The sequence below is a fragment of the Squalius cephalus genome (assembly GCF_949319135.1).
Source record: "Squalius cephalus genome assembly, chromosome: 13".
Lineage (NCBI taxonomy): Eukaryota > Metazoa > Chordata > Actinopteri > Cypriniformes > Leuciscidae > Squalius > Squalius cephalus.
Window position 1 is genome coordinate 23,112,226 of NC_137134.1, and position 25,744 is coordinate 23,137,969.

The window sequence follows — 25,744 nt, forward strand, 5'->3', positions numbered from 1 at the left end:
TGATTATTATTACGGACTTAATTATATTATTTACCTAACTTATTTACTGTAAATCTAATGGCTTTCTTTAAGTAAATATATTAGGGAAAAGAGGTTCAGTTGGCAAAAAAGTTGGGGAATCCCTGCATTGCATGTAAATATGAAATCAACTGTACATTTTAATGTGTTTGAAAGACAAAATTCTTCACTGTAAAAATTATATGATCAATAAATTATTACATATGTTTTTACATTACTTTAACTCATCAAAGTAATCCAAGTTGATTGTACTTAAAAATTGAAGGCAGCAACTTTTTTTTCTTGACAGTGTTCCGAAGTAATACAAGATTAAATGACTCACTGAATGAAAATTCAAATGATAATTAATGTGTTCATCAGGAGCTGATTAGATATGCAATGTTGTAATGTAGAGAAAATACTTCTTAAATGTGAAATTATTTTTAAAATGTGGTCCAAATTTTCCAGGGATCAAATGCTATGGGTCTCATTTATAGGCACATGATAGTGCCAGGTCTGTGTGAGCGATTCCACAAACCTGAAAGACCTTCTGAACATATATATAAGTAGTAGGCATTTATAGAAAGGAAAATCTAAAAGATAACAAAGAAGTAGAGTCAATGAATTATGAATCATTTACTGCCATTGTGAGAATAACATGCAATCATGTAATCGATAGAAAAGTAACTTTAGTCAGAGTATTTTAAAATGTAATCCAATTACAAGTTAAAATAATCTAATTACAAATACTCAATTTTTGAAATCCGATTATATATATATATTGGCATGTTGTCATAAAACGTTCAAAAATATTCTCATTAACTAAAGGACACAAATTGTGAACAATTAATACAAATAGTGAGAGTCTCTGTGGCTGTTCTATACTGATGCTGAAAGCTGCTTTGCTCCTCTTGTTTGGATTCCAATCATAGTTTTCTTTAAGAAAAACAATCTAAAGGTCTTGCCCGGGCGAGTATGAATTCTGCAAGTAAAGAAATGTGGTGTGCAAAGACGTGGAACTGATAAAACATGATTTATTAATATTTTAATAAATTTAATTTTAACATATTTAACAATCTATCAATAGTTTACATTTTGTACTTGTAGTCTTTGATAGTTTAGTGATGCATTAGTCTTTGTTTTGTCATGAAGTGAATCTTCCCACTGCTCTTAAGTCCTCTTTTGTTTCCCAGCATGCTCTGCACATTTGCGCTTTTCTGCACAGTTGCTCAGTGATGTTGAGATCCAGGAAAATTGAGAGACGTACACACAACTATCACAAAATTCTGGAAGCAGATTAATTCAGTTAATATTTTTAAATTAAAATTTGTTATGTAGATTATACTTAAATATCGTTTGCAGCTTCTTCAGGGAAGTATAAAATATATATATATATATTCTAACATCTGCAAGAACTTTAGTAATTAAAAAAATAGTATTCCAGTTAATGCATGTTTTTATTTTTGAAAATAACTTTTTTGTCGTTTGTTGGTTTGCCTTTCCTGTTTGATTCCACCTTTTTGTCAATTACCGTAGCATTTGATGTTTTTGCTGGTGCTTTATGCTGAAATCTTAACCCTGAGCTTTTTTGTCACTAGATTGGCGATTTTTCAGAAACCCTGTAGTGACTTTTTTTTCTTCAGAAAAGTGACTAGCGAAAAATATAGCGACTTTTTGGATTGCTGGTTAACATGTAGTCAGTCACTAGTCTATACCATAGACTGTAAAAAAAGTCTATACCTGTTCCATTGTCTGACAGAAAATATGATGAGAAGAGCTTTATTGGACATTCGGCTATATATTAAAATTACAGTACGTGAGTGCAGATTAGGAGAGAAAACGGATGTAAACTGCGACATTTAGTGACTTTTTGAGCAGGCTTTAGATACTTTCCATTGAAAATAGTTGGCAACACTGACCTCATATTTACATAGCCAAGTTGTACTTTTTTATGTTTTTGGGATTCCATTTTTTGATTAATTTGATAAAAAAAAATTAATAAACACTTATTTTTGGTTTGCCACAAGGGTTGTTTCACTAAATCATACAAATATTCCTTTCTGAAAGAAGTTGCTAAAGAGTTTAGAGTTTAGCAGAGTTTAGGACCTTGAACTATTACTTATGTGAAATTGTATGCACAATATGTTTTGTTCACAAGATGAAGATTTTTCGGTTGTCTAGAATACATAGTTGGCATACTGCGTTTTCCGAAAATGCACCTGACAAGCAGAGTGTGCTGTGTTGGATACTAGCCTATATCCCAGAATGCAATGTGTCCGACTTGACCTTATCTGACGAATGAATCCCTGTGAATCAGATTTCAAAAATGGATTACTGCAGTCTTATCATATAAAGAGATGAATAGCTATACTGCATTCTTTTCCATTTTAAAAACAGTATGCAATACACAAACTTTTCAAACTGTGCTATACTACCCTACTTTGTTGCACATTTAGTTCAACAAGTGCTAATCTCGAGAGTGAAATGTCTATCGCAACTCTCATCTCGAGAGTGAATAGACATTTCACCCAGGTTAAAGTTGGCATAAAACAGAAGTTGCGATAGTCTCTTTTCTTCCCTATTGTGACATATATCCAAGTGAAATTGTTTCTAGAACAAGAAAAAATGTAGGACGGGACTTGATTTTGTCCATTGGGAATTGATTGGGCCATTGGATTGTTGTCTGGTATCGCTGCGATCTCGTTTTTATAATAACAAATATGTCAATATTCCATATAAAAATAGGAATTGTCATTTTTTATTTTGAAAAACATATGTTGCCATGACTTATTGATCATATTTTTTTACAGTGTAGATGGTTAAGCACATTGCATTGTGGGATACATTTCCATTCAGTGTGTGGAGAATATAGTCGTAGGTCAAAACCAGGTCTCCAGTTAATATTTTCCACCTTAAAAGGTGCGAAACGTGGTGTAGTTCCAGCAGCTAATTCAATCGGCCATGTTATCATGCCAAACCGTGACCCTTTGGTTAATAAACTGAAGCTAATTAATACGCCAAAAGCAGGCGATCTGAAAAATATGCAGCAGGTGGGCGTTCAGCGGAGTCTTTGTGGTGAAGTGGCTCTTCCCGTCATGATGAGATGCATTTGTACTTTATCTCTTTTTGAGCAGTCACGAGCCAGCTGTTAGCAAAGACACATCAAGCGTCTCTAGCTGAATCATCAGGTCACGAAGCATGATTCATCATTTTTGGCTCATGGGTTGCGTGAGAGGCCTCAGTGCACTTTTTCTTTAAAGGGTCAGTATTTTACACTCTTGTAATTTATATGTTCCCTCAAGTACACCAGTAATGTTAGTCGAGGTATCTTGGACCAAATAGGTCGAACTTTACGTGGCAGATTTCAAGTTTTGAGCGACTGTAAAATCTTGTTCCTTGTTGTTTTGGAATTTTGAAAACTAAATGTTTTCTTTATAAAATTGCTTAATGCTTAATTATTTCTCCCTCAGTAGAAATGAGTCAGTAGTAAACACACAATTGTAAAACCATATTTAATTTTGTATTTATTATGGTTTTACTGCTAAAATCATAGTTAATCTATGGCTACTGTAGTAATAGCATGGTTCATTTTTAGTTACTATTGTTTTACTGCAAATGCTGTAGTAAAACCATAGTAACTAAAAATTAACCATGCTAGTACTACAGAAACATTTTTGTAGTTACTATGGTTGTATTGCTAAATCATAGTTAAACCAGGGTTCATTTTCATTAGGGTTCATTAGGGTTTCATTTCATAAATTTGTTAGATTGAGAATGCTAATGCTAACGCTAATGGATAGCTATCCTTGGCTATTACTGACTTTAAATCGTTTTCTCTATGAATTATATAAAAAAATAGTTGTGGTTTCATTGTTCAAGCATAAAACTGCTTCCATTTAAGTATTTATCTTTATTGAGTGCATTACAAGAGGAAAAAAGATTTAATCCATCGCTTTTAATGATCTTCTGTCAGGCGGTCCCATCTGTGCAGTGTTATTGCCTGCAACTGAATGAGGTTTTGGAGCAGGGTTGAGTAAAGACGGATTACTGAAGATTTGACTGTCTAGTTTGATTTACAATGTGGACTTTAAGAAGGACAGAAAATTGGAAATGCTTCTTTCTAGGTCTAGTTCTATGAACTCGGGCTGCACAACATCTGTTTCACACTTCATTGTGTCTGAATTCTGCGTTGCTGCAAAGGATGCATTAGCGTAAACCGCCAGAAAGGGGACAACAGAAAGGGTAAAGCAATAGTATAAAGATAATTTTGCTGTGGAAGTTAAAGTTAGCAAAGTATAGCTAACAGTAGTAGCCAAAAATAGCTAATTTCAACTGCTGCCATTGTAAAGCAGCTGATTTGAGAGTATCTTTCTTGGCAAAGTTGAAGTTAGCCAAGTATAGCTAAGTTGCCATCTCTTTATTATGGTAATTACGACATTCGTGAACGCAGCATAAGCTCCGAACCATAAAAGGTGGCTGAAGTTTGTTTTTCGGCGGGTGGGTATAGTAATACATAATGTTGACAGGCAGGTAGGACATCCAATCATTGCATTCGGACCGAATGCAATGATTGGACAAACATTTATTTGGTCCCGAGACTTCCATAGAAGATATATGTAATTTTTTTTACATATAGACCACTTCTATTATTGATTAGTATCAGGATTTGAAGAGAGTTTTAACCGTTTTAACCAGTATAACAAAGTGTTTATGAAAAACATTGCCTGCCCTACCTTTAATATCATTTTCACCTTGAATTGATATATTGTGCATTTCTTTGCAAATTGTCCTCTGACGAATAACACTCGTTCGCAGCTGACACAGCGAAACATTAGTTCGTACCCTTGCAGATACGAGCCCAATTAGAGGCGTTGGTAACTCTGTGAATGTATTCAACAGGAACATTTTAATTTGATATCCTCAGAGCAGGTCAAACCATTTTTTGGCGTTCATTTTCAAACTTGTTTGGCCTGTTTTTTTATTTTTGTTGTTTTTTTGCCTGCACGACTATTAGAATAATTAGTCTTAAGGAAGCCCTGTTTAATTAAGACTGGTTTTGGGGTCACCTGACCCTGATTGGATGAATTTAAGCGATGTTAACATGAGACACATTATCTGCAGAAACTGAAATGTTCATTTCCACAATATTAATGTATTTAAGTGTTCTTTGGAGTATCATTAGATGTTTTGGCCTTGGAGACTGAAGCAAGTAATTTTTCTCTTCAGGAGGAAAGCTACTTTATGAATTATATCCATATTATCCTATACTATTATAACAGATACACCGATTTCCACATTCAACTGCTAATATTTAATTTTCCAATAATATGTTTTCACAGTCTGCCCTGTGGTTTCATTTGACGTGCCTCCTGATGTTAAATTTTATTTTGGATACAAAAACAGCTTGTTTTTAGCAGCTTGTATTTGTCTCATAAATGGGACTGTGAGTGTTTTGCGCAGTGAAATTGCGACCACAGTTGAACTGCGGATACCGCTGCATCTATTTTTAGCTTTAATTGTGAATATTAAGCAAAAGGCGGCCGTACACAACCGGAGGAGATTAGACGGGGAGTCGCTTTTAAAAAAAATTATTTGCATGTTTGTCGTGCGGTGTCGTTAATGGTGTTTGCTGGGAACGTTTCCTCCTGAGGGATTGCAAAAGAAAACTCATTTTAGTGTTTTGTTTTCTTGTTGTAAACTAATCAGTATGTTTCCAAAGAATAGGGAGTTACTGACATTTTCCTATATGGAGCCAATTCTCTAGGTATTTGCAGGGGTTAAGAAGCACTTAAATGCTAAATGTATCCAAATTGAGTCTAAATGATTCAGACGGAAGGTCTAGTCTTAAATGTTAAATGAGTTAACGAAGGGACCGTTATGTTAGGAATAAATGCTAAGGGTCTGATGTGATCCTCTAATACATCAGCCGGGCCCTGCAGTTGTGTGTGTGTGTGTGTGTGTGTGTGTGTGTGTGTGTGTGTGTGTGTGTGAGAGAGAGAGAGATACAGTTTAATATATGCAACATTCAATCACCATTTTCCCCAGTTAAATGGTAATGTCTGCGAGGAATTTCACAGATATCCGACCTACCTTGTGTAGGTGAAATAGGGGTTAAACTTGCAGCTATTTATTTTATTTTTACTTAATTTAATTAATTTATTTATTTATTTTAATTTTATTTTTTAATACTTTATTTAAATTAGTATTATTTATTTAAATTTGTATTATTATTATAATTGTAATATTTTTATTTAAATGATTTTATTTTCATTTGTTGTTGTTGTAATATTTTTATTTAAATATTTTTATTTATTTTTTAAATTTAATTTAAATGTTATTATTGTTAAGTAAGAGACCAGCATCTATTTATTAACGGTTTTAAATATGAAATATTTTGCTTTTTTCCTTGTATGTAACCACACATGAGAGCTATGTTTCAAAATAACAACATAATTCAGTAATTCAACATAATTCAATTAGGCAAACATTTGTTTCCTGCATAGTTTGTAAAGAAAATGTCCTGTCTGTACTTGTTCTAGCTCATGTTTTTTTTTGTTTGGTGCACATATGTGGGCTCTTATCGCAGCAGGTGGTGTTTTATTGTGTGTGAGTTTTTACCGTGTCTCAGAGGTCAGTGAGAAACTCTTTCTTTAAGAATATATCAAATATGTTTGGTAGCACTTCCTGGATTGTTCAATCAGATTTTTTCAGCTGTAAGCGATCACAACTTTTGTCTGATTAGTTTTAGTAACTCATTTGTCTTTTTTTTCTACGTCAGCATTGCTTCAGCTATCGTTTAACGTCTGGTCCATATACAGATCCTCTAGTCTGAATGAAAGAGACGGTTCTAGGACTTCCTGTTCCCTTTCAGCACAGTGAAGCACAACACAAAATGCACATACTAACATCCAGTACATGATGTGAAACTGGATGTCTCTTATTTTAGACCTAACACGCTTACGCAAGGTCATGACAGCCAATCATAACTGAAAGTCTTTTGAGGTTTTCTTCTCCTCTGATCTAACTCATGTCACGATGAACCCAAACCCAAATTTCTCAAATTAGGCCTACAATTCTTCTTTTTCAAACTTTTTTTTTCACCTACATATTTGATGCTGATATATATTTAAAATAACTTGACAATTAAATCTGTGCGTTTTTGAAGGTAAATTAGCGTTAAATTTAAGTTTAATAACTTAAAGGGATAGTTCAAAATTCTGTCATTACTTACCCTCATGTCGTTCCTTCAGAACACAAATAAAGATCTTTTTGATGAAATTGAGATCTTTCTGTCCCCTATGCAACTGACACTTTGATGCTTCAAAAAGTTCATAAAGAGATAAAAAAATAAACCGTTTTAATTGAGCGGTCTAGTCCAAATTTTATGAAGAGACAATCGCTTAATATGATGAACATATTAAATTTAGGCTTTTATTCACATATACAAATTCATCAACTCATACATCAGTTGTGTTAAACGGAAGCTCAAGCATGTTCACTTGTGAGAACCAATGAGGTTCATTCTTGTGTTACGCAGCACGTTTGAGCTTCAGCAAGAACCAATGAGGTTCATTCTTGTGTTACGCAGCACGTTTGAGCTTCAGCAAGAACCAATGAGGTTCATTCTTGTGTTACGCAGCACGTTTGAGCTTCAGCAAGAACCAATGAGGTTCATTCTCGTGTTACGCAGCACGTTTAAGCTTCAGCAAGAACCAATGAGGTTCATTCTTGTGTTACGCAGCACGTTTGAGCTTCAGCAAGAACCAATGAGGTTCATTCTTGTGTTACGCAGCACGTTTGAGCTTCAGTAAGAACCAATGAGGTTCATTCTCGTGTTACGCAGCACGTTTAAGCTTCAGCAAGAAGCAATGAGGTTCATTCTCGTGTTACGCAGCACGTTTGAGCTTCAGCAAGAACCAATGAGGTTCATTCTCGTGTTACGCAGCACGTTTAAGCTTCAGCAAGAAGCAATGAGGTTCATTCTCGTGTTACGCAGCACGTTTAAGCTTCAGCAAGAAGCAATGAGGTTCATTCTCGTGTTACGCAGCACGTTTAAGCTTCAGCAAGAAGCAATGAGGTTCATTCTTGTGTTACGCAGCACGTTTGAGCTTCAGCAAGAACCAATGAGGTTCATTTTCGTGTTACGCAGCACGTTTGAGCTTCAGCAAGAACCAATGAGGTTCATTTTCGTGTTACGCAGCACGTTTGAGCTTCAGCAAGAACCAATGAGGTTCATTCTCGTGTTACGCAGCACGTTTGAGCTTCCGCAAGAACCAATGAGGTTCATTCTTGTGTTACGCAGCACGTTTGAGCTTCAGCAAGAACCAATGAGGTTCATTTTCGTGTTACGCAGCACGTTTGAGCTTCAGCAAGAACCAATGAGGTTCATTCTTGTGTTACGCAGCACGTTTGAGCTTCAGCAAGAACCAATGAGGTTCATTCTTGTGTTACGCAGCACGTTTGAGCTTCAGCAAGAACCAATGAGGTTCATTCTTGTGTTACGCAGCACGTTTGAGCTTCAGCAAGAACCAATGAGGTTCATTCTCGTGTTACGCAGCACGTTTGAGCTTCAGCAAGAACCAATGAGGTTCATTCTTGTGTTACGTATCATGTTTGTGCTTCAGCAAGAACCAATTAGGTTTGTTCCCATGTAACTGGTCCTACTTGGGATTCATACCAAGGACGCTAAAGACCGCAGCCACTAGCGCGCCCCTCGAGGCCAGTGGAGTGAGGTTAACACGCTCAGCTCTTACTGGCCTACGTCCATTACACTCACAAGCAGGTTTGGTTGAGCTTCTGTTTGTGTTCGTTGATCAAGGCCTAAATTCAATCAGTTCATCATATTAGTCACTTCAGAAAATTTGGACTAAACCGCTCAATTCATATGGATTAGTTTTACGATCTCTTTAGTTGGGCAGTATCTCTTTATCTCTATAGTGGGACTGTTGTGGCCTAATGGTTAGAAAGTCTAACCCCTAACCCCCAATCAGTCCCCAGGTTCCGGGTGTGCGTATACATGGTTTGCAGTGTGTTTACTACTCACTACTCCTAAAGGTAGGGACACACCAAACCGACGCCAAAGAACTAGCGCTGATGAAAGCCGACTGTGTTGTTGCCTCACGTTTTTTTTGCACACACACGAGAGAACTACAGCCGACTGTCAGCTAGCATGCGCGTTCTGTGCCTGCGTGTAAATGATACAACTGTCCATTTCTGCAGATATATTTGTCATTCAAAATGGGAAACAGGTTGCAGATACACAAACCGTAAACAAAGCAGTGCGTGCTTACCGTTTTGAATATCAATCCTGCTAAACACTTTCTTTATTCCACTCCGCTCATGTGAATATTGAAATATTCGCCAAGGAACGCTCAGGTAAGATGACGTAACATTAGAACAGCCTTCTATCTGTATCGTTTTGACTTCTTTGCTCGCTGTTTTGCTTTTATTCTCGTGCACTGACTCGTTCACTAAGCTGAACAGCCAATCAGAGTTCCCTCTTTCACCGACGGCCCAACGCCCCAAAAAACATACTTCACGTCACTATTTTTATGAACTTTTTGAAGCATCAAAGTGGTAGTTGCGTAGCTGTCAATGGAGGGGGAGAAAGCTCTCCAATTTCATCAAAAAATATCTTCATTTGTGTTCCGAAGATTAACAAAAGTGAGGGAAACATGAGGGTGAGGAATTAATGACAGAATTTTCATTTTTGGGTGAACTATCTAGCCTGGCTAACGTCAGACCTCGTCTCATTGAGACGTGGTCTGGGAACCACATGTTCATTTTCTCGTATTTGAGGCGTGATTTACGAATGCCCAGAGCCGTTTATTGGGCGCTACGAATGTCTATCAAATGCGCCTGTACGTAGCTCATAGCCAATCGTTTCAATTATACCAGATGACGTATGTAGAGCGACAGAAATTCGACGAGGAAGAAGACGATGGGTCAGAGATTTGTGTACACGATGGCGTTCAGCGACTATTGCCGTTTGTGCAAGACAAACATGAGGATAGAAGGTATATATGGACACTCTACAGACATGTTTTTATCGAAAAAACCACAGAGTTTATCCGAGACATCGTCATCGTCTTGCTGCTCCCTCCCCGTTCTGTGATTGGTCCCCTCGCTGTTTCCTTAAAAAGTGTGCATCACAGCTCTCTAAATGTTCTAATTGATTAGACATCAGTTTGAGGACGCAGGAAGTTCACCCTGTGTTTACACTGAGGTTACAGCGCCGTCTTCTGGCAGCATTTAGCTAGTGCGTTTAAGATTTCAACACATTCAAACCACGTCTTAAAGTGATAGTTCGTCCAAAAATGAAAGTTCTGTCATCATTTACTCACCCTCAAGTTGTTCAAAACCTGTATGAGTGTCTTTCTTCTGTTGAACACAAAAGAAGATATTTTGAAGAATGTCAGTAACCAGACAGTTGACGGTAGCCATTGACTTCCATAGTTTTTTTTTTCTAATATGGAAGTCAATGGCTACCATCAACTGTAATGATCAAAATGCTGTACCGTCAAAATGCTGATACCTCTGTGCTTTTGTTACAGGTTTAACACTGTAAGGCTTGTACAGAAAAGGAGGGCAACGTACAGGTGGGTTTCATGTGTTTATACAACTTCATATGCAAAAATATACAGTAATCTGCTGCTCTGATTACCTGGTTTCTATACTTTGCATTTGTTGGTGAGTTGAGTGGAGGTAATTCTGTTTGTGGATGCATGTCAGTTATCAACTGTGGCGCGTTTTAGTGAATGTCCACCAGAGGGAGGCAGAGGGTTGCTAATCGCACTGAGTTTGTAGGTATTCCAACATCACCTTTTACTCTCGTTCTGCCTTAAAATGTGTATCGGTTTTTTCCTTCTCTTTGTGTACATATACACATCAGAGACTGAATTATTTGACTGTATTTGCAAGAACCTTCAGCATTTAGTATAAGACCGCTTTTCTGAGTTTTTTTTACACACAAATCCAAATTAATATCAAAGAATATTCATGGTTACAAAGAAACCTTATATTTTTTCATTAATTTTAATGAAATTGATTAAATACAATAACTTTTCCATGCATTTAAAATTAATTAATTAATTTATAAATAAATAAATGTATTATTTATTTATGTAAAAAGTATATTTAATTTAGATTTATTTAATTTTAATGAAAAATGTCATTTTAAATTTTATTATTTATTTTTATAATCACCCCAACTTGGTGAAATTAAAGATATTTACTGAAGGTTTATTAAATAATGGTCTAAAAAAAGAACACATTGTTTTATTTTATTTAATGACAAATAAATTCAATACTATTTTTCATTAATTGTATAATAAAATTAATCAATACTATATTCAATAAAATATTATTATATGTTATTATAGTAAACCGTCTTAATTAACATTAAATGTAAATAATAAATAAATTATTATAATTATTTAAATTTTAGTAAAATGTAATTAAATATATTTCTTTTAAAAATGAATCATACTTTTTAAAAAAATCTTATTGAAAAATATGACTATTAATACTAAAAATCGTCAAATAACAAGTACTTCTGTTGAAGGTAAATGGTGTTCTGTAAGCTTCTGACTAAGGAAAAAAGCTGAACTGACAGTGACATGAGGGAGTGACTAGTAGAGTTCACAGCAGGTACATCCCACCATCAGCCCTATAACAGTCCCGTCAGCCCTCCCTCTCAACAGAGCATCACTCCTGCTCTCCTCCTCCCTCTCGTTCCCTCCGTCTCACCCCTCACTCCAGAGAGACAGAGATCCTGTGATTCCCTATGGCTCAGTGTCAGAGCTGCTCTCAAAGCATGGGCGCGTATTACTGCCTCGTTCGCAGGAGGTTCAAGAGAAGACGCAAAAAACGATCCGAACGCAAAGGTAAACTGTTTGTTTTTCCACATAAAGGCTAAATCACTTTGAGCCGCTCTGGATCTAAGTTCTGAAATGTAAACATTCGTAAATGTTTACTGTAAACATTTGGCACTTGTTATTTTATTTTGTTTTGCTAGATGTATTTGTTTCAACTACATATAAATAAATAATCCTTTAAATGACTGTTTATTTTGTGATGTGTAGATTTTTGTTTGCGGAAATTGTCCATTAGTATTGTTTGCGTCGCTTTTATTTGCGATTTGTTAATGTCGATAGTAGTTAAACAAGGTTCAGGGACAAGGAAAGTTTTTAAATCACTTTTTAAATGTTTAAAATTGTGATTTGCGAGGCTGGAAAAATAATATAATTCTAAATAGTTTTTCTCTTGATAATAAAAAGTTGTTGTGCAGCGAACATATTTATTTTGAGTTGAGTATACTTGATTTCTGTTTGTACCACAAATTGTTGTTTATTATTTTCAGTACATTTTATCGGCATCAATAACGCAAATAAAAGTTAAATGTGATTCCAACTGCCATGAAAATTATTATTTATTTATTTTTAAATCAATTAAATTTCTATTAAATTAATATAAATATTCAAGCCACTAGTAAATTTTTAATAAATAATAAATACCTTTACATTTTATAAAATGTTTTTAAGTTTAATCTTTTTATTTAGTCTAAGTTTAGTCTATTTTTATTTTGGTGAATATAAAATGACTTTTTAAAAATCCAGTAATGTATTAATGGAAAAGCCCTGGAAATTCAATGGACAAAAGATGTTTGAAGAAGTTCAAATAACTGTTAGTTACAATAGCAAGTCTCAGACTAGTACTTGCATTATTTCTACCTGGTGTGTTTTAGCTGTCATCCGTTATTTTCCCCTGCGTCTTGCCCTTAGACGAGGTTGGTAAAAGCTCATGTACTGTTTCTCTCTCTCTCTCTCTCTCCCTCTTCTTGTGACTGTCGTGTCGGTGCTGAAGGCGGAAGATAGCAGGTTCAATTCAGACAGCTCCTCATGTGTGAAGTTTAATCCGTCTCATTAGAACGGCCACTTCACGCTGCTAATCTCTCACCATGGTTACGCCGCCAATCCAGTCCAGTGCAGCCGCGAGTCCAAAGATGAGCAATTGAGTTAGAATTAAGATAAAAGATAACCTTTTAATTCACTTCCGCAGATATGTGATGCTTTGATGGACCGACGTCCTTCCTGAGATATTAATAAGCAGTTGTTTAAGTATGAAACTAACTTTGCCTTTTGATATGATCTTGCCTTTGTTCCCCTTTACGGCAATGACTTCTTTGGTGGTTAAGCAAATGATTTCGCAGCTGAAATGATATTAAGCAGGGACGGGAATCACAAGTAATGGCATGGTTTGATTCGTTTGAACGATTTAGATACCTTAACGATGATTCTTTTAGTAGTTTTGAGGGAGAAAGAATGTGGAAATGTTTATTCTTATTGCATTTATAACCCTCAGAACCCTGTTTTCAGATTATGGGAATTTCACATTTTTCAAGTCTTCCGGTTCTAAAGGCAAATTGAATGGATAAAGTGTAATGATGATTTTTACTAAACGAATTGACCCGATCACATTTATTGTATAAAGAAATGCAAAAACGTTAGCAGCAACAAAAAAATGCTATACATATATATATATTTTATTACTTTATTATTTATTTTGGCGAATTTATAATTTCTACTGAAATGGTTTTGAAGAAGATGGTCTTGATTTCTTTGGAAAATACTGCTTACAATCTTTTTTTTTTTTTGGACAATCGGTTGACTGCTCTCTATCCTAATCCTAAAGCAAGGATTGCAGACATTCTGCCATCGGCTGGGTGAAAATACACACACACACACACGGGAAGTTATTCGCTTTTGGATGCCTGGTTGAAAATATAAAATTTTAACAGAAATGGGGCACAGCAAATTAGATAAACATGGTTACTTATGCGTTTCTACACCCTGTGCCATCGTCTCTCATGCTCAAACATGGAGATAAAAAAACCCATTTCCTCTAGACCAAGTGTAGTGGAGTGAAGTCCTGGGGGACGGACTGTGAGTTTAATCTACTGGAGGGGGGAATAAATTCAACATTAGCTCAAGCGGTTCAGGTTTGACCAGCCGAAACCGAGACCGTGTCCAGTCCACCTGTCTCCTCCTCTCACTTTCACCCTCTCTCCCCCTTTTCTCTTCTGATGGACTTTGCGATAAATCCCTCTCCGTGGCATGTGGTCTGTTCTGGAGCTTTGCTGATAAAGTGTGTTATCTATCCCACCTGTTCTCATCTGTAACATCAGTGGCACCTGTGTTTGCTCCTTTAGACACTCCTTCATGCATTGAGGATAGTGGTGGCTTTTCACTTCTTTTTTTTTTTTTTTAGAGGTTTGCTCCTAGTTTACCCAAACATAAAAAAGTTATGTTGTATAATCGCCCTCATGGCATTCCAAACCGGTATGACTTGCTTTCTTTTGTAGAACACAAAAGAAGATATTTTGAACAATGTTTCAAGTGTTTTTGTCCATATAATGGAAGTCAATGGGGTCCAAAACAACATCACAGTGGACCCCATTGACTTGTATGGAGATGATGAGATAAAATGACATAAAATGACATGAGGGTGACTGAAAGAATTTATTTTCCTTTTTGAGTGAATGTAACAGTGAATTTTATTAGATATTATACATTGTAAACTCGGAAAAATGCAACTGCCACCCCAAACTCACAAACTCATTGTCTCAGTGTGTCTGACTCCATTTTCCTAGCTCTCTTTCTATCTCATTGTTGGCGTGTATGTCTCAGTACATGTGCGTTAAATTATGAAATAGCTTGATTAGCTTTACGAATTGACACACAGCCCTGCTGCTGCCCGTCGAGTCCCTATGGAGTCGGCACTAAACGAATGCTGTCATAAAAATTTTACTGGTCATGTGGTGAAGACATGGCAATACTGGCAGATGCGAATTGTCTAAAAGATGGCAAGCTTTATTTGATGACTTGCAGTTATCATTGTAAACTCCAAGTTTAAAGAGGCTATGACACATTTGCAAAGCTCAGCAATGACATTATATTGGATGCATAATTTTTTGCTGCTTTATCAGTAATGTTGTTGAATTATATATATATATATATATATATATATATATATATATATATATATATATATATATTAATGTTTTAATTTGTGAATATATTATGTATTATGTAGTAACTCGTGTTGATCTGTCACTAATATAATTATTTTTGCTTCCACAGGGATCATCAGCAAGACAATGAATGATGGTAGGGAAAATATAGTGTGTCTATTAAAAATACATGTAAAATTTTCATGCATTTTTTATTTAACTAATCTGTCAAATATTGCATGTTCAATTTGATGCACTTTATTGTTTAAAGAAGCTCTGGCCATAAAGCAGCACTTTAAACACAACACATTTCTAAAGACCGCTTTCTGAGACTTCATATGTTCAGTTTTTTTCAGTGACCTAGGAAATCGTAAAATAACTTGTAGGGTTGAATTCAAGTTTCCACTCAAGGAAACGTTTTTCACCCGATGTAATTTCTGCCTCACTAGTGTCACCAAACGGAAAACCCATGATATTTTTAAACAGGTTTACTTAACATTGTACCTCTCTGCCATTGGTCAGCCAAACATATAGCCACACCCCAAACTCACACCATTGGTTGAGCCGAAACAAAGCAATGTTTGGTGCAGAATAATAGACAACTGATTTGAAGGAGTTAGCATTTCTGTTTTGTAATGCTTGGCTTTACCTTTAATCCAAGACAAATCATATTAGTTGTGGACCGTAATACCTTATAGGCTGACTCTGAAAGTTTGTTTCTTTACTTTTGCTGACACTTGGAGAGAATCAGGCCAAGTGTCTTTCTCTATCTGCACAGGAACAGAGTGAAAGTCTGTTCACACTCCCAACACGCACACCTTTCTCTGTCCAGATCTCTCTTTCTATCCCTATCTGCATTTCTTCAGCTCTCCCTTTGGTCTCTCTCACTCCCATAGTGTTTCCTGATGAGCTGGAGGGTCGTAGAGCTGAGGTATTGCTCGCGTTCAGGCTGCGTCTTATGATCGTACATCTAACCCTTCACTCAGAAAGACCCGCTGTGCATTTAAAGCTGGCTGCTCTCCGTGGTACTGAATTCATCTTTCTTAGCCCGCAGCTCTCCATGGTGCTGAACAAGTGGCATTTAATGCAACATCCCGTGCTGTTTTAAAGCACCAAATGCAGTTTCCAACATGCTAAAAGTGTCTGCAATGCCATTTCAACTCAGTAATGCCTGTCGCTAATAGCTGATATCTTAAACGCTCTGTTAAGAGAGCCAAGTGTTGTTGTTTTTTCAACTTTAAGAGTGATGAAGTTTACAAGTTCAAGTCGAAAGTTCAGTTTCAGAGTCACAAGCAAGTTTAGAGATCACTGCATACAGTTTGACTCCAATTTGACTGAAAGCGAGAAGAAAAATTGTGGTAAAAGAGACGATAATTATAAGATTAAAACAGATGTTGAATGGTGAGTGATGTCGGCTAATTCAGCGACACCGCTAATGTGCCAGGCGTCACACTGTGAGAAATGTTTCCTATTATTCCACGGGCTTTCATTTCCACGAGGTTTGCCACAGCTAACCCTTCTTTTATGGCATTTTACCGTCGTCAACATCAATCGGTGGTCGCCATCAACGAGCAGGTGCACTTATCTCAGAGTGCAATGTGGACCGATTTCGCATTCAGAATATATGATTTTATACAACTACCAACACCTTATTTTCCAGTTCTTGCATGCATAATGTTTCCTAAGAGGAAGCTCTTTTGATTTCGTGTTTGTTCACCTGAAACGTTTTCTCAGCTCAGTCCGGCATCAAATGGGACATTTCGGAAAGATTGAAAACTTGAGATGACAGGAAATAAAATGGTGTTTATGTCTTGAGTGTCGGTATATCGGCTTTAAAAAGCTTCTGTTGAAGTGCCTGCACGTCACTCGCTTTAATAGCTTTCATGATTTATCGAGCTTCTCAGGCTTGTTTATCACAGAGTCTCTTATCGACTGTATCCACTTCACTCAGCCCCTTCAAAGACTCATACTGATGGCCGTATCCTCATTCAAGCCAATCCGCACAGACACTTTCATATCTCCCTGCCTTTGGATTCGGTTATTTTGTTTCTGCCAATATTTGTTTCAAAAGATTTCATAAATGTTGCTACAGAGGTGTGGCGAAGCTTGAGAATGAGAGAAAAGTGACTGTAAAATATATTCTGCTATTCTTTTTTTTCCTCATTGATGTTGCTCCTAACCGGTATGACCTCGGTTTTTAAAGCATGTTCAAGTATTAGATCCAATAAACGGAGAACTGTTCCTCCCCAACAGACGTCTAATTCTTCTGAACTTGTTTCTTGCCTCAGCTCGAGTGCCAAAAGTGACTGTTTTCTCAAAGTGTCTCTTTCCCTGATTCATTAGGGGAATGTTAGCATTTAATTGGGCAATAATTGCACCTGCACATTAGTTGTCTCCCGTCATTAAAGCTGGTTAATTAGCCTCATTAAGGGAGCAGGCGGAGGGTGTAAGTGGGAACAGATGACTTCAGTAAGCAGAAATCATGATCAGAGATGAATTTTAAATGTCCTTCCTTTCGATTCTCTGTAATAGGAGCCAGTGGGCGGCCCAGGGGCCAGCAGAAGTTCTGCAATCTGGATGTGGATGAGGAGAAACACATAAGTGAGTGTTTTGTCATTTTTTCCTTATCTTCCTCCTCCAACCTGGAAATTCATATGTGGATAAATTCTCTTATGTGGAAAGATGTTTCAGTTTCAACAATGTTCAGATTTTGCGTTATTAAAAGAGTTGCAAAGGGCGCCAATATTTTTGGCACAAACTGCATTTGTTTGTAAGTGGAAGATGGGAAGGAGTATCCTCAAGACCTATTTAGATATTCCTGTCTCTAATTCTACGTTCAGCATGGTATCTTTTCGTTCATCAGTTCTTGTTATGGCTGTGGCAGTTACCACAAATTTTCCATGTGCATTGAGATTGGTGCCTATGTGGGAAATAAATAGTGAACAGTCATAAATAGTATTGCTATAATTTATAATTTGGGGAAAAACTGGGACAACACGGTATTACGATAATCACAAATACTCCGCGTGTAGGAACGTCAGTGCTGACCGCACATTTTACAAAATAAGGTATTTGTCAATAGCCATGTTTCATTTAAAAGTTATGAATTTGACTTGTGCGCAAAATTGGAATATCGCATAATACATTAGCGAATAAAGCACCGTTTCCATCCAGTGAGCCGAAGAGAATAAAATCGCCATTTCCTGTAAACCTGGCATTTCCCCTAAATGACTGCCGCCTCAGAGCGCACAGACGAAACGCAATAAAGCTATCTTGCCTTCGTAGGCGGATGCCTGCTGTTTGGGAACGCAGTCGTGTAAGACAGTTCTGGGAGGTAATTATACTGAACCACTTTGACGACAGACTTTGCTCAGGCATTTCAGAACAACCAAAACGACATTTCAGATGCTGTGCAACGAGAACGGTCCGCTTTTGCCGTCCCATCGCAAAGTCACGTCTTTTTTGATGCGCATCGAGGAATTTATTCGGTAAATGTGTTTCCATCGTAGTTTATGCGCATGTTTATGCACAGCCAATGACGCTCAGGATCTGTTGTCAAAGTCTTTGCTGTTGCGTACCAAATCCTCCGCCATCGTCTTGTCAGTCATTTCTCCTTACTCTTGTCACGTGATAATGAAATCTGACTCCTGCTGCACTGTGATGCGACTCTGCAGCTTGTGCTAAATGGAGCATTGAAGCGTCCGTAAATTGTAGCGCCCATTGTCCAACTGAACTAAAAGGTTATTATTTTTATAAAAAAGCAAAGTGACAGTGTCGGAGGCCAAGTAATGTAATCGGTGTACAGAACAGCGGATGTACACGAATAGCGGATGTACACGAATAGTGACAGCCCTTGAATTCTGCTCTCTTCTGCTGGTGTTCCGCTCTATCAGTGAGATCCTGTTACGTATTTTCCACTTGATTGTTGTCTTTGAGGGTACTGTGCACTAGTTCACAGTCTGTAGGGGACATGGTCAGGAATGCCCAGGAGGACAAGTTGTAGACAGGCAGTGGAGTGGAAAAGTGAAGTGAAGGTTGTTGACAACTCTGAAATTGGAGTGTGATGATTCAGTCTGGTGAGGATTATAAACTCTCACACTCCAGCAGAATACCTGTGTGTAGTTTTGAAGCATTATTTTGGGTTAATGGTTGTGTTTAAACGGTTTTGTTTGAAGATTCATCCAAAGGTTTATGAATAGGGTCTTCAAGGTAAGGAGATGGGATTGCACCTCAAGATTGACCATTGATTCCTGTACGTCTCAACCTTCAACCCTTCCAGTAGATCTCTGTCAGTCTCTTTCTGACACTGATTTGACATGATAAGCTCCTGAATCAAAAGGCAGAGTTACTTTATCTGGACATCATAGGTTTGTTTAGCATGGATGAAAACCACAACCTGGACAGATTATGAAAGAAGCCATTGGGGATCCATGAGGATTAGACTAGAAACAACCACGGCCACGATTGTTCGACAATGATGCTCAAGAAGCACAGGTAAACACAAGAGCCAGACTTGCCGTTGTGCAACTGAACGAGATGAGGACCAAAGTACAAACTGTTGTCTCAGATGGGGCCTGACTGTAGAAGTCTGTTTTCATGACTGTAGAAGTTAAAGGACAGCTGTTTGTAGGAAGGGACAGCATGAAGAAAAAAATGCAGCCAAAAATGCCTTGCATACTTTACAGATTCCCAGTGAAACCGAGGCTCACTTCTCCATGGCATTGCCACACGCTACTTCAAGCCATGTAGACTTTCCTGACCTGCTGCTAAATACACTGCCGCTGCCTGATGTCCTCCAGACAGTGCCAAAAATGATGTGACAATCCTAAACAATCAAACTAAAGTGCAAACTTTTGGTGGAGAGTGGCCAGAGCCACAGCAAACACAGCTTTTTGTCCACTAATGGGACTTTATAGTAGCGAGAAAGGGATACTCCTTAGATTGATCTCAACAGTCTAAACCTGAGTAGTATTGTACTGCAGGATGTTTTAAGTTTCTGCTCATGTCCGCATGATAACCGGTTGCGATTTATATATATATTTTTTTGTAGCTTGCGGTTCCTCATCATACAGGTCAAGTTTTTGAATACTAAATTTACACTGACATGTAATCGTGGGCGGTCATGCATTTAATAGTTGCAGAGTGAGCAAAAATGCTTTAATAGTAGATTGAACTTGATTTTTCATGATATGACCTGTTTAATGTAATAGTGTGTAATATTATGTAAAACATTTACCTGCATAATTGTTAGTGTTGTTTGCCATTGATTTTTAGAAGATAACAACATTTAAATCGAGTTACAGGGACATGAATAAATCTTTTGAAGTTCTTGCACCGAAGTTGCTCACTCTCCGGACATCACAGGTTTGTGTAGCTACCTGTGTACATCCTCCACCAAAGATTCCAGGAACAACCAAAGTCATGTCCACTCCACTTTCCAAGAGCCTGGAAAGTTTTGGTCTGGCCTAAACATTCTGTGACGCAACTTGATGAGGTACAGGCCCAACGCAGAAGAACACCAAGATAAATGCAGCGGAAAATGCTTGCACTCTTTACAGTTTCCCAGTGCATCTGAGGCTCGCATCACCACAGAATGCACATCACTAATCAGAAATTTGGGAAGACCATAATGACACTTCGGCAGCAAAAATGACACGATTGTCCCAAATGAGCTTCAATTTGGATTAAACTGATATCTGATACTGACCTTCTGTTAGCACTGTGTATTTCAGTAGTTTCTTGTCTCTGTTTTCTCTCCTATAAATGTATTTTTCCTGAGCACCAAATGGAGTAACTTGTGCTTTTACTGCAGGATGTTATAAATGAGAATTTACCCTCATTTCCATCAGCTTTGGCAACTGGTTGGTTTGATGTTACTTGTTTTGGTAGTTTTGCTTCTTTCCTGTGACATATTATATAGATATTTATCACATTTTCTGTTGGAAATTGTGTAAATATCTAGAGTGTGCTTTAAGTATGATCTTAAAATGTATTTATTGTCATATTAACAAGGTAATTAGCTCTCCATCTGTAGTTAAAAATGCTTCTAAAAGCAATATTAATATTTTTAAAACCATATTAATATTGTCTTGATGTTACATTTTTTAGATCGACTTTTACGATTGTATCATTTCCATCCAGTTACAAAGAAAGATGAAAGAATCTCTAAATTTTACATTTACAAGGTCCTGCACCGAAGGCATTGTAAGTTACTCTCTCTGGACATCACAGGTTCGTGTAGCATGGACGTTAAAGAAAACCGCAACCTGGACAACCTCTCCTCCAAGGAAGCGCTGGGGGAGGGGCCTCACGTAGCCAATGGGAGTGCTCGGGGATTGAGCAGGAAACGCCCACTGGAGGAGGGCAATAAAGGCCACGGACACTCCAAATTCCGCCCCAAGAAGCGCAGGAAACCGCAAGGGCCGGTCTTGCCGAAAAATGCTCTCATGCAACTGAATGAAATCAAACCGGGACTGCAGTATAAACTTCTGTCGCAGACGGGGCCGGTACATGCACCCGTGTTCGTTATGACCGTCGAAGTTAACGGACAATTGTTTGAGGGCTCCGGCCCAACAAAGAAGAAAGCCAAACTGAATGCAGCCGAAAAAGCGTTGCGCTCATTTGTTCAGTTCCCCAATGCATCCGAAGCTCATCTCGCGATGGGTCGCACGCTGACCGTTAACACAGACTTCACCTCAGATCAAGCTGATTTCCCAGACATGCTTTTTAACGGTTTTGAGACGCCCGCACAGCCTGATGAACCCTTCTACCTGAGTCTCGGCAGCAATGGGTCTCTCTGCTCTCTAAACAAATACCCTCTCTATGTGACTCTGAAAAGCAACAACAGGTTACATCCTCCTCTCCCACTACCCCCTGCACTCACAACGCCCCCTACAGGCAGTGGCAAGAATGCTGTGATGATCCTAAATGAGCTTCGGCCGGGACTGAAGTACGAGTTCGTGGCTGAGAGCGGTGAAAGCCATGCCAAGAACTTCATAATGGCAGTTACCGTGGATACGCAGATGTTCCAAGGTTCCGGCCGGAATAAAAAACTGGCGAAATCGAGGGCAGCCCAGGCGGCATTGTCAGGTCTCTTTAACATGCAACTGGACCAGACGCCATCTCGACAGCCAATCCCCAGAGAGGGACTTCAGCTACACCTGCCTCAGGTGAGAACTGTGTACCCCGTTTTTTTTATTAGGGGTTGTCATTTACAGTACTTTCCCCTTTGACATGACCAACACACAGCAGCTAAATACACTCTTCTGAAATAACTTTTTCATTTAATGTTAAATGGTTACAATGTCAAAATGACCTGTCAAAACTACCTCATATAATGGGCTAAGACTACGATGCACATAACTGACTACGCCATAAATGAATTCAGTTCATTTCTATAAGACCACATACATTGGACCCCTCTGCATTTTATCATGCTTGATATTGAAAAAGCAATTTTAATGCGATTAAATGCTATGCTTCGGTAGCTTTGCTTAACCATCATTTGTCCTTTATAAAGCTTCTGCCAGTCTTCATTTAACAATTTTAATTAAATCAGAATCTACACACGAACGTTTCAGTTGGATTTCAGATGAAGTCAAGCATTAAACCTTTAATCGGTGCGCCAGTGTACACAGCATTATTTACACATTAGCTAATCCTGTTCATAATCCCTCCCATTCCCCCTTGATAACAACCGAAGAGAATAAACAGAATCTTAATTAAAATCAGATACAGGAGCACTTCTCAAACAAGAAAACGCATCACTCTCACCTTTCTGTCTAAAGAGATCTTTCAGTAAAAGTCTTGTCAGTCAAGCAATTCATTTCTTTTGAGATCGAGCATTAAAGACGTGTTTTGTCAGCCATTTTCAAATGGAACGTGCTCCGTTTAAAAGTAACAACTTCATGTATTGTTTTGAATTTGGAATTTACATAAATACGTTGTACGTTTTGATAAGAGATGTTTGTACAGTTACGGTTGTGGGTTCCACAGGTCCTCGCAGACGCTGTCTCTCGTTTGGTTGTGGAAAAGTTCAGCGAGCTGACGGACAACTTCACGTCTCCACATGCACGGCGGAAAGTCCTTTCAGGTGTTGTCATGACAACCGGTAAGCACAATGCACACTTCTGATAGGAACGTTGATTTAGAAAGATGTTCTCTTCGGCTAATTCCCGTCGGCCATTTTATCAGGTACGGATGTGAAGGATGCTCAGGTGATTTGTGTCACCACGGGAACCAAGTGTATAAACGGAGAGTACATGAGTGATCGAGGACTAGCTCTTAATGACTGCCATGCTGAGATCATCGCACGCCGTTCCCTCCTCAGATACCTGTACAGTCAGCTGGAATACTTCCTCAGGTGACGCGCACACACACACGTCCATCTCTTACGTCTTATAAAATGCAATAATGTATTTTTATTGAATTATATATAAATTTGCTATATATATATATTTGCATGCTGTTATGTAACGGCAGTCAGTTTATTGTTAATTTAATGTGGTTAAAATTATAGTATGTAATAAATGCATAAATTATAAATACATATTTAAATTATAAATATTTATAAAAAAAATTGAAATAATATAATTTTTGGGTGCTTGCAAAACTGTCTAATAATGATTTATTTTGTAATCATTAAGAATTAACATCATTCACACTAGCCTGTGGATATGCAAAATTATTTTATGTGTGTTTAATCAATTAGACATGATCTTTTATTCACTGTGAAATAATAAATGACAGATTTGATGAGATGGGTGTCAGGCCAAGGACCTATTTTCAATTATAGACATTTCAAAGCCCTTTTAATGGCCTCTGTTGGCATAATAGATCACACAAGTGTGTGTGTGTGTGTGTTTTCTCTGTAGCGACAGCACTGAAGAACATGAGAAATCCATATTCAGATGGTGCAGTGAACATGGCTACCGGCTAAAAAACGATATTCAGTTCCATCTGTATATCAGCACGTCGCCCTGTGGAGACGCCCGGATTTTCTCCCCTCATGAGGCTGCTGCCGAAGGTATGCAATTTTTTATGACGGATGGATGGATTCGCACATTTTGTTGTTGCATTAAAATAAGGACGGGCTTTTAAAAAGTAGTAAACTAAACTCTATTCTCTTTCTTTGTAGATCAGGGTGATCGGCATCCAAACCGCAAGGCCCGTGGCCAACTGCGAACCAAGATTGAGTCTGGAGAAGGTACGATACCCGTTCGTACAAGTAACACCATTCAGACCTGGGATGGGGTCTTGCAAGGAGAGCGACTGCTAACTATGTCTTGTAGCGACAAGATTGCAAGGTATGGTGCCATCAATAGAGAAATTAAGTAGAACTGCGAACCATTAACATTGTTTTCATACAAAATATGTGTTCTCAATTGCCTCTCTCAAATTCATTTACTCTTAAGTCAGCATAAAACGGAAGTGGTGATTTTTCTTCCTTATTGTGACCTATATCCGAATGAAACGGCTTCTCGGACTAGAAAAAAATGTAGGACGGGGCTTGATTTTGTCCATGGGGAATTGACTGGATGGTTGTGGATGATGATGTGCACAGATAAATAATTTATATTAAATACTGCAATATTCCATAAAAAAGGCAAGTGGAAAAGTTGACATGAAACCAACATTTGCAACCTATTTTAATTCCATATGGTGACATATTTCAAGAAAAAAAATAGAGTGGGATTTGTTTTTATCCATCAGGAAATGATTGAATTGTGTGTTTGAAGGGGTGGGATTGAAAAATAAATGTATATTTATATAAAAACATGTTTTATGTGAAATAATGTGCATTGATTAATTTAAAGATCTATATATATATATATATATATATATAGCAAATATTATAATTATGCAAATTAAAAGTTTGTCTTTGCGATAGTTATGAACTTCAGTGGGGGTTTATTTTATTTTGCAAATGTATTTGAATTTGTCCTTTTCATGTTTTAAGCTAAAACCGTTTCTTTTTGATTTCTATCTTTGAAGTATGCACAGTTTAGACATCTTTTTCTATGTAAAACACGGCTGAAGCTTCAGTTGATGATTCGTATTGAGAGAAAAATAAGCTGCTGACATCAGGTGGCCTACTTTTGTGTCGACACCTATCCTTGATCCACTCAATGTAGAACTCTTCCTATGACAGTCTCACTTTTTTCCTGTTGCGTCCATCTCGTTAGCATTCTGTCGCATGCATCCAGCGGCACTCAGAAAGCAGTTGATTGGCTGTCTTCTTGGCTCTGAAACCCCAATCACTTCAGCTCTCTCCAGAGCGGGGGGCTCCCTGGAGCAGGGGCATTTGGACCCTGATTAGGACTCTGATTATGGCCTCCAAAAAACAGCCGTCCTGCTGAGGGAAGCCTGCTGCCGCGAACACATCCGCATGCCTCATGTTGGATGCCAAGAATCCCACTCCAGTTAAACGCGGTCGTTATCATCCAGCTGTGAGCTTAGGCTTTTCGAGAGCTCGGATTTCATGCGTCACCTTTGGAAAAAACTTGTTTTAAAGGCCTTGAAGAAATTACAGTGATTGAGATTATAGACCCCAGGTGTTATTTTTCTGATCATTTCAATGGTTGCCGTAAATGCGTCTCTGTGCTAGTCCTTTTTCTTGAAATCAGGATGTTGTTTCTTTCCTTTGTGGCTTGTTCTGCAACATAAGTATCATGCTGTATGTCCACAGGGGGTGACTCATTTTGAACCGCTTACATACGAAGACTTTAACTTTCCTTC

At 37.8% G+C, this 25,744-nt stretch overlaps 1 protein-coding gene across 5 annotated transcripts in view; it reads left to right on the plus strand.

The window, feature by feature from the left end:
* Window positions 1-25,744, plus strand: part of adarb1a (adenosine deaminase RNA specific B1a) — a 31,319-nt gene that overhangs the window by 1,091 nt on the left and 4,484 nt on the right. For 2 of the 5 annotated variants that reach the window (XR_013823127.1, XM_079890033.1), the window contains exons 2-9: window positions 10,551-10,595; window positions 15,138-15,164; window positions 17,540-17,608; window positions 21,193-22,176; window positions 23,003-23,117; window positions 23,201-23,369; window positions 23,881-24,032; window positions 24,144-24,312. Coding sequence is in view for 3 of the 5 variants with exons in the window: in XM_079890033.1 (XP_079746159.1) it covers window positions 21,250-22,176; window positions 23,003-23,117; window positions 23,201-23,369; window positions 23,881-24,032; window positions 24,144-24,312 (1,532 nt within the window). In the remaining 2 variants the exon portion in view is untranslated. Of the gene's footprint in view, window positions 1-10,550; window positions 10,596-11,582; window positions 11,883-15,137; window positions 15,165-17,539; window positions 17,609-21,192; window positions 22,177-23,002; window positions 23,118-23,200; window positions 23,370-23,880; window positions 24,033-24,143; window positions 24,313-25,744 lie in introns of those variants that run through there. The other 3 variants (XR_013823128.1, XM_079890032.1, XM_079890031.1) reach the window with 2 other exon arrangements.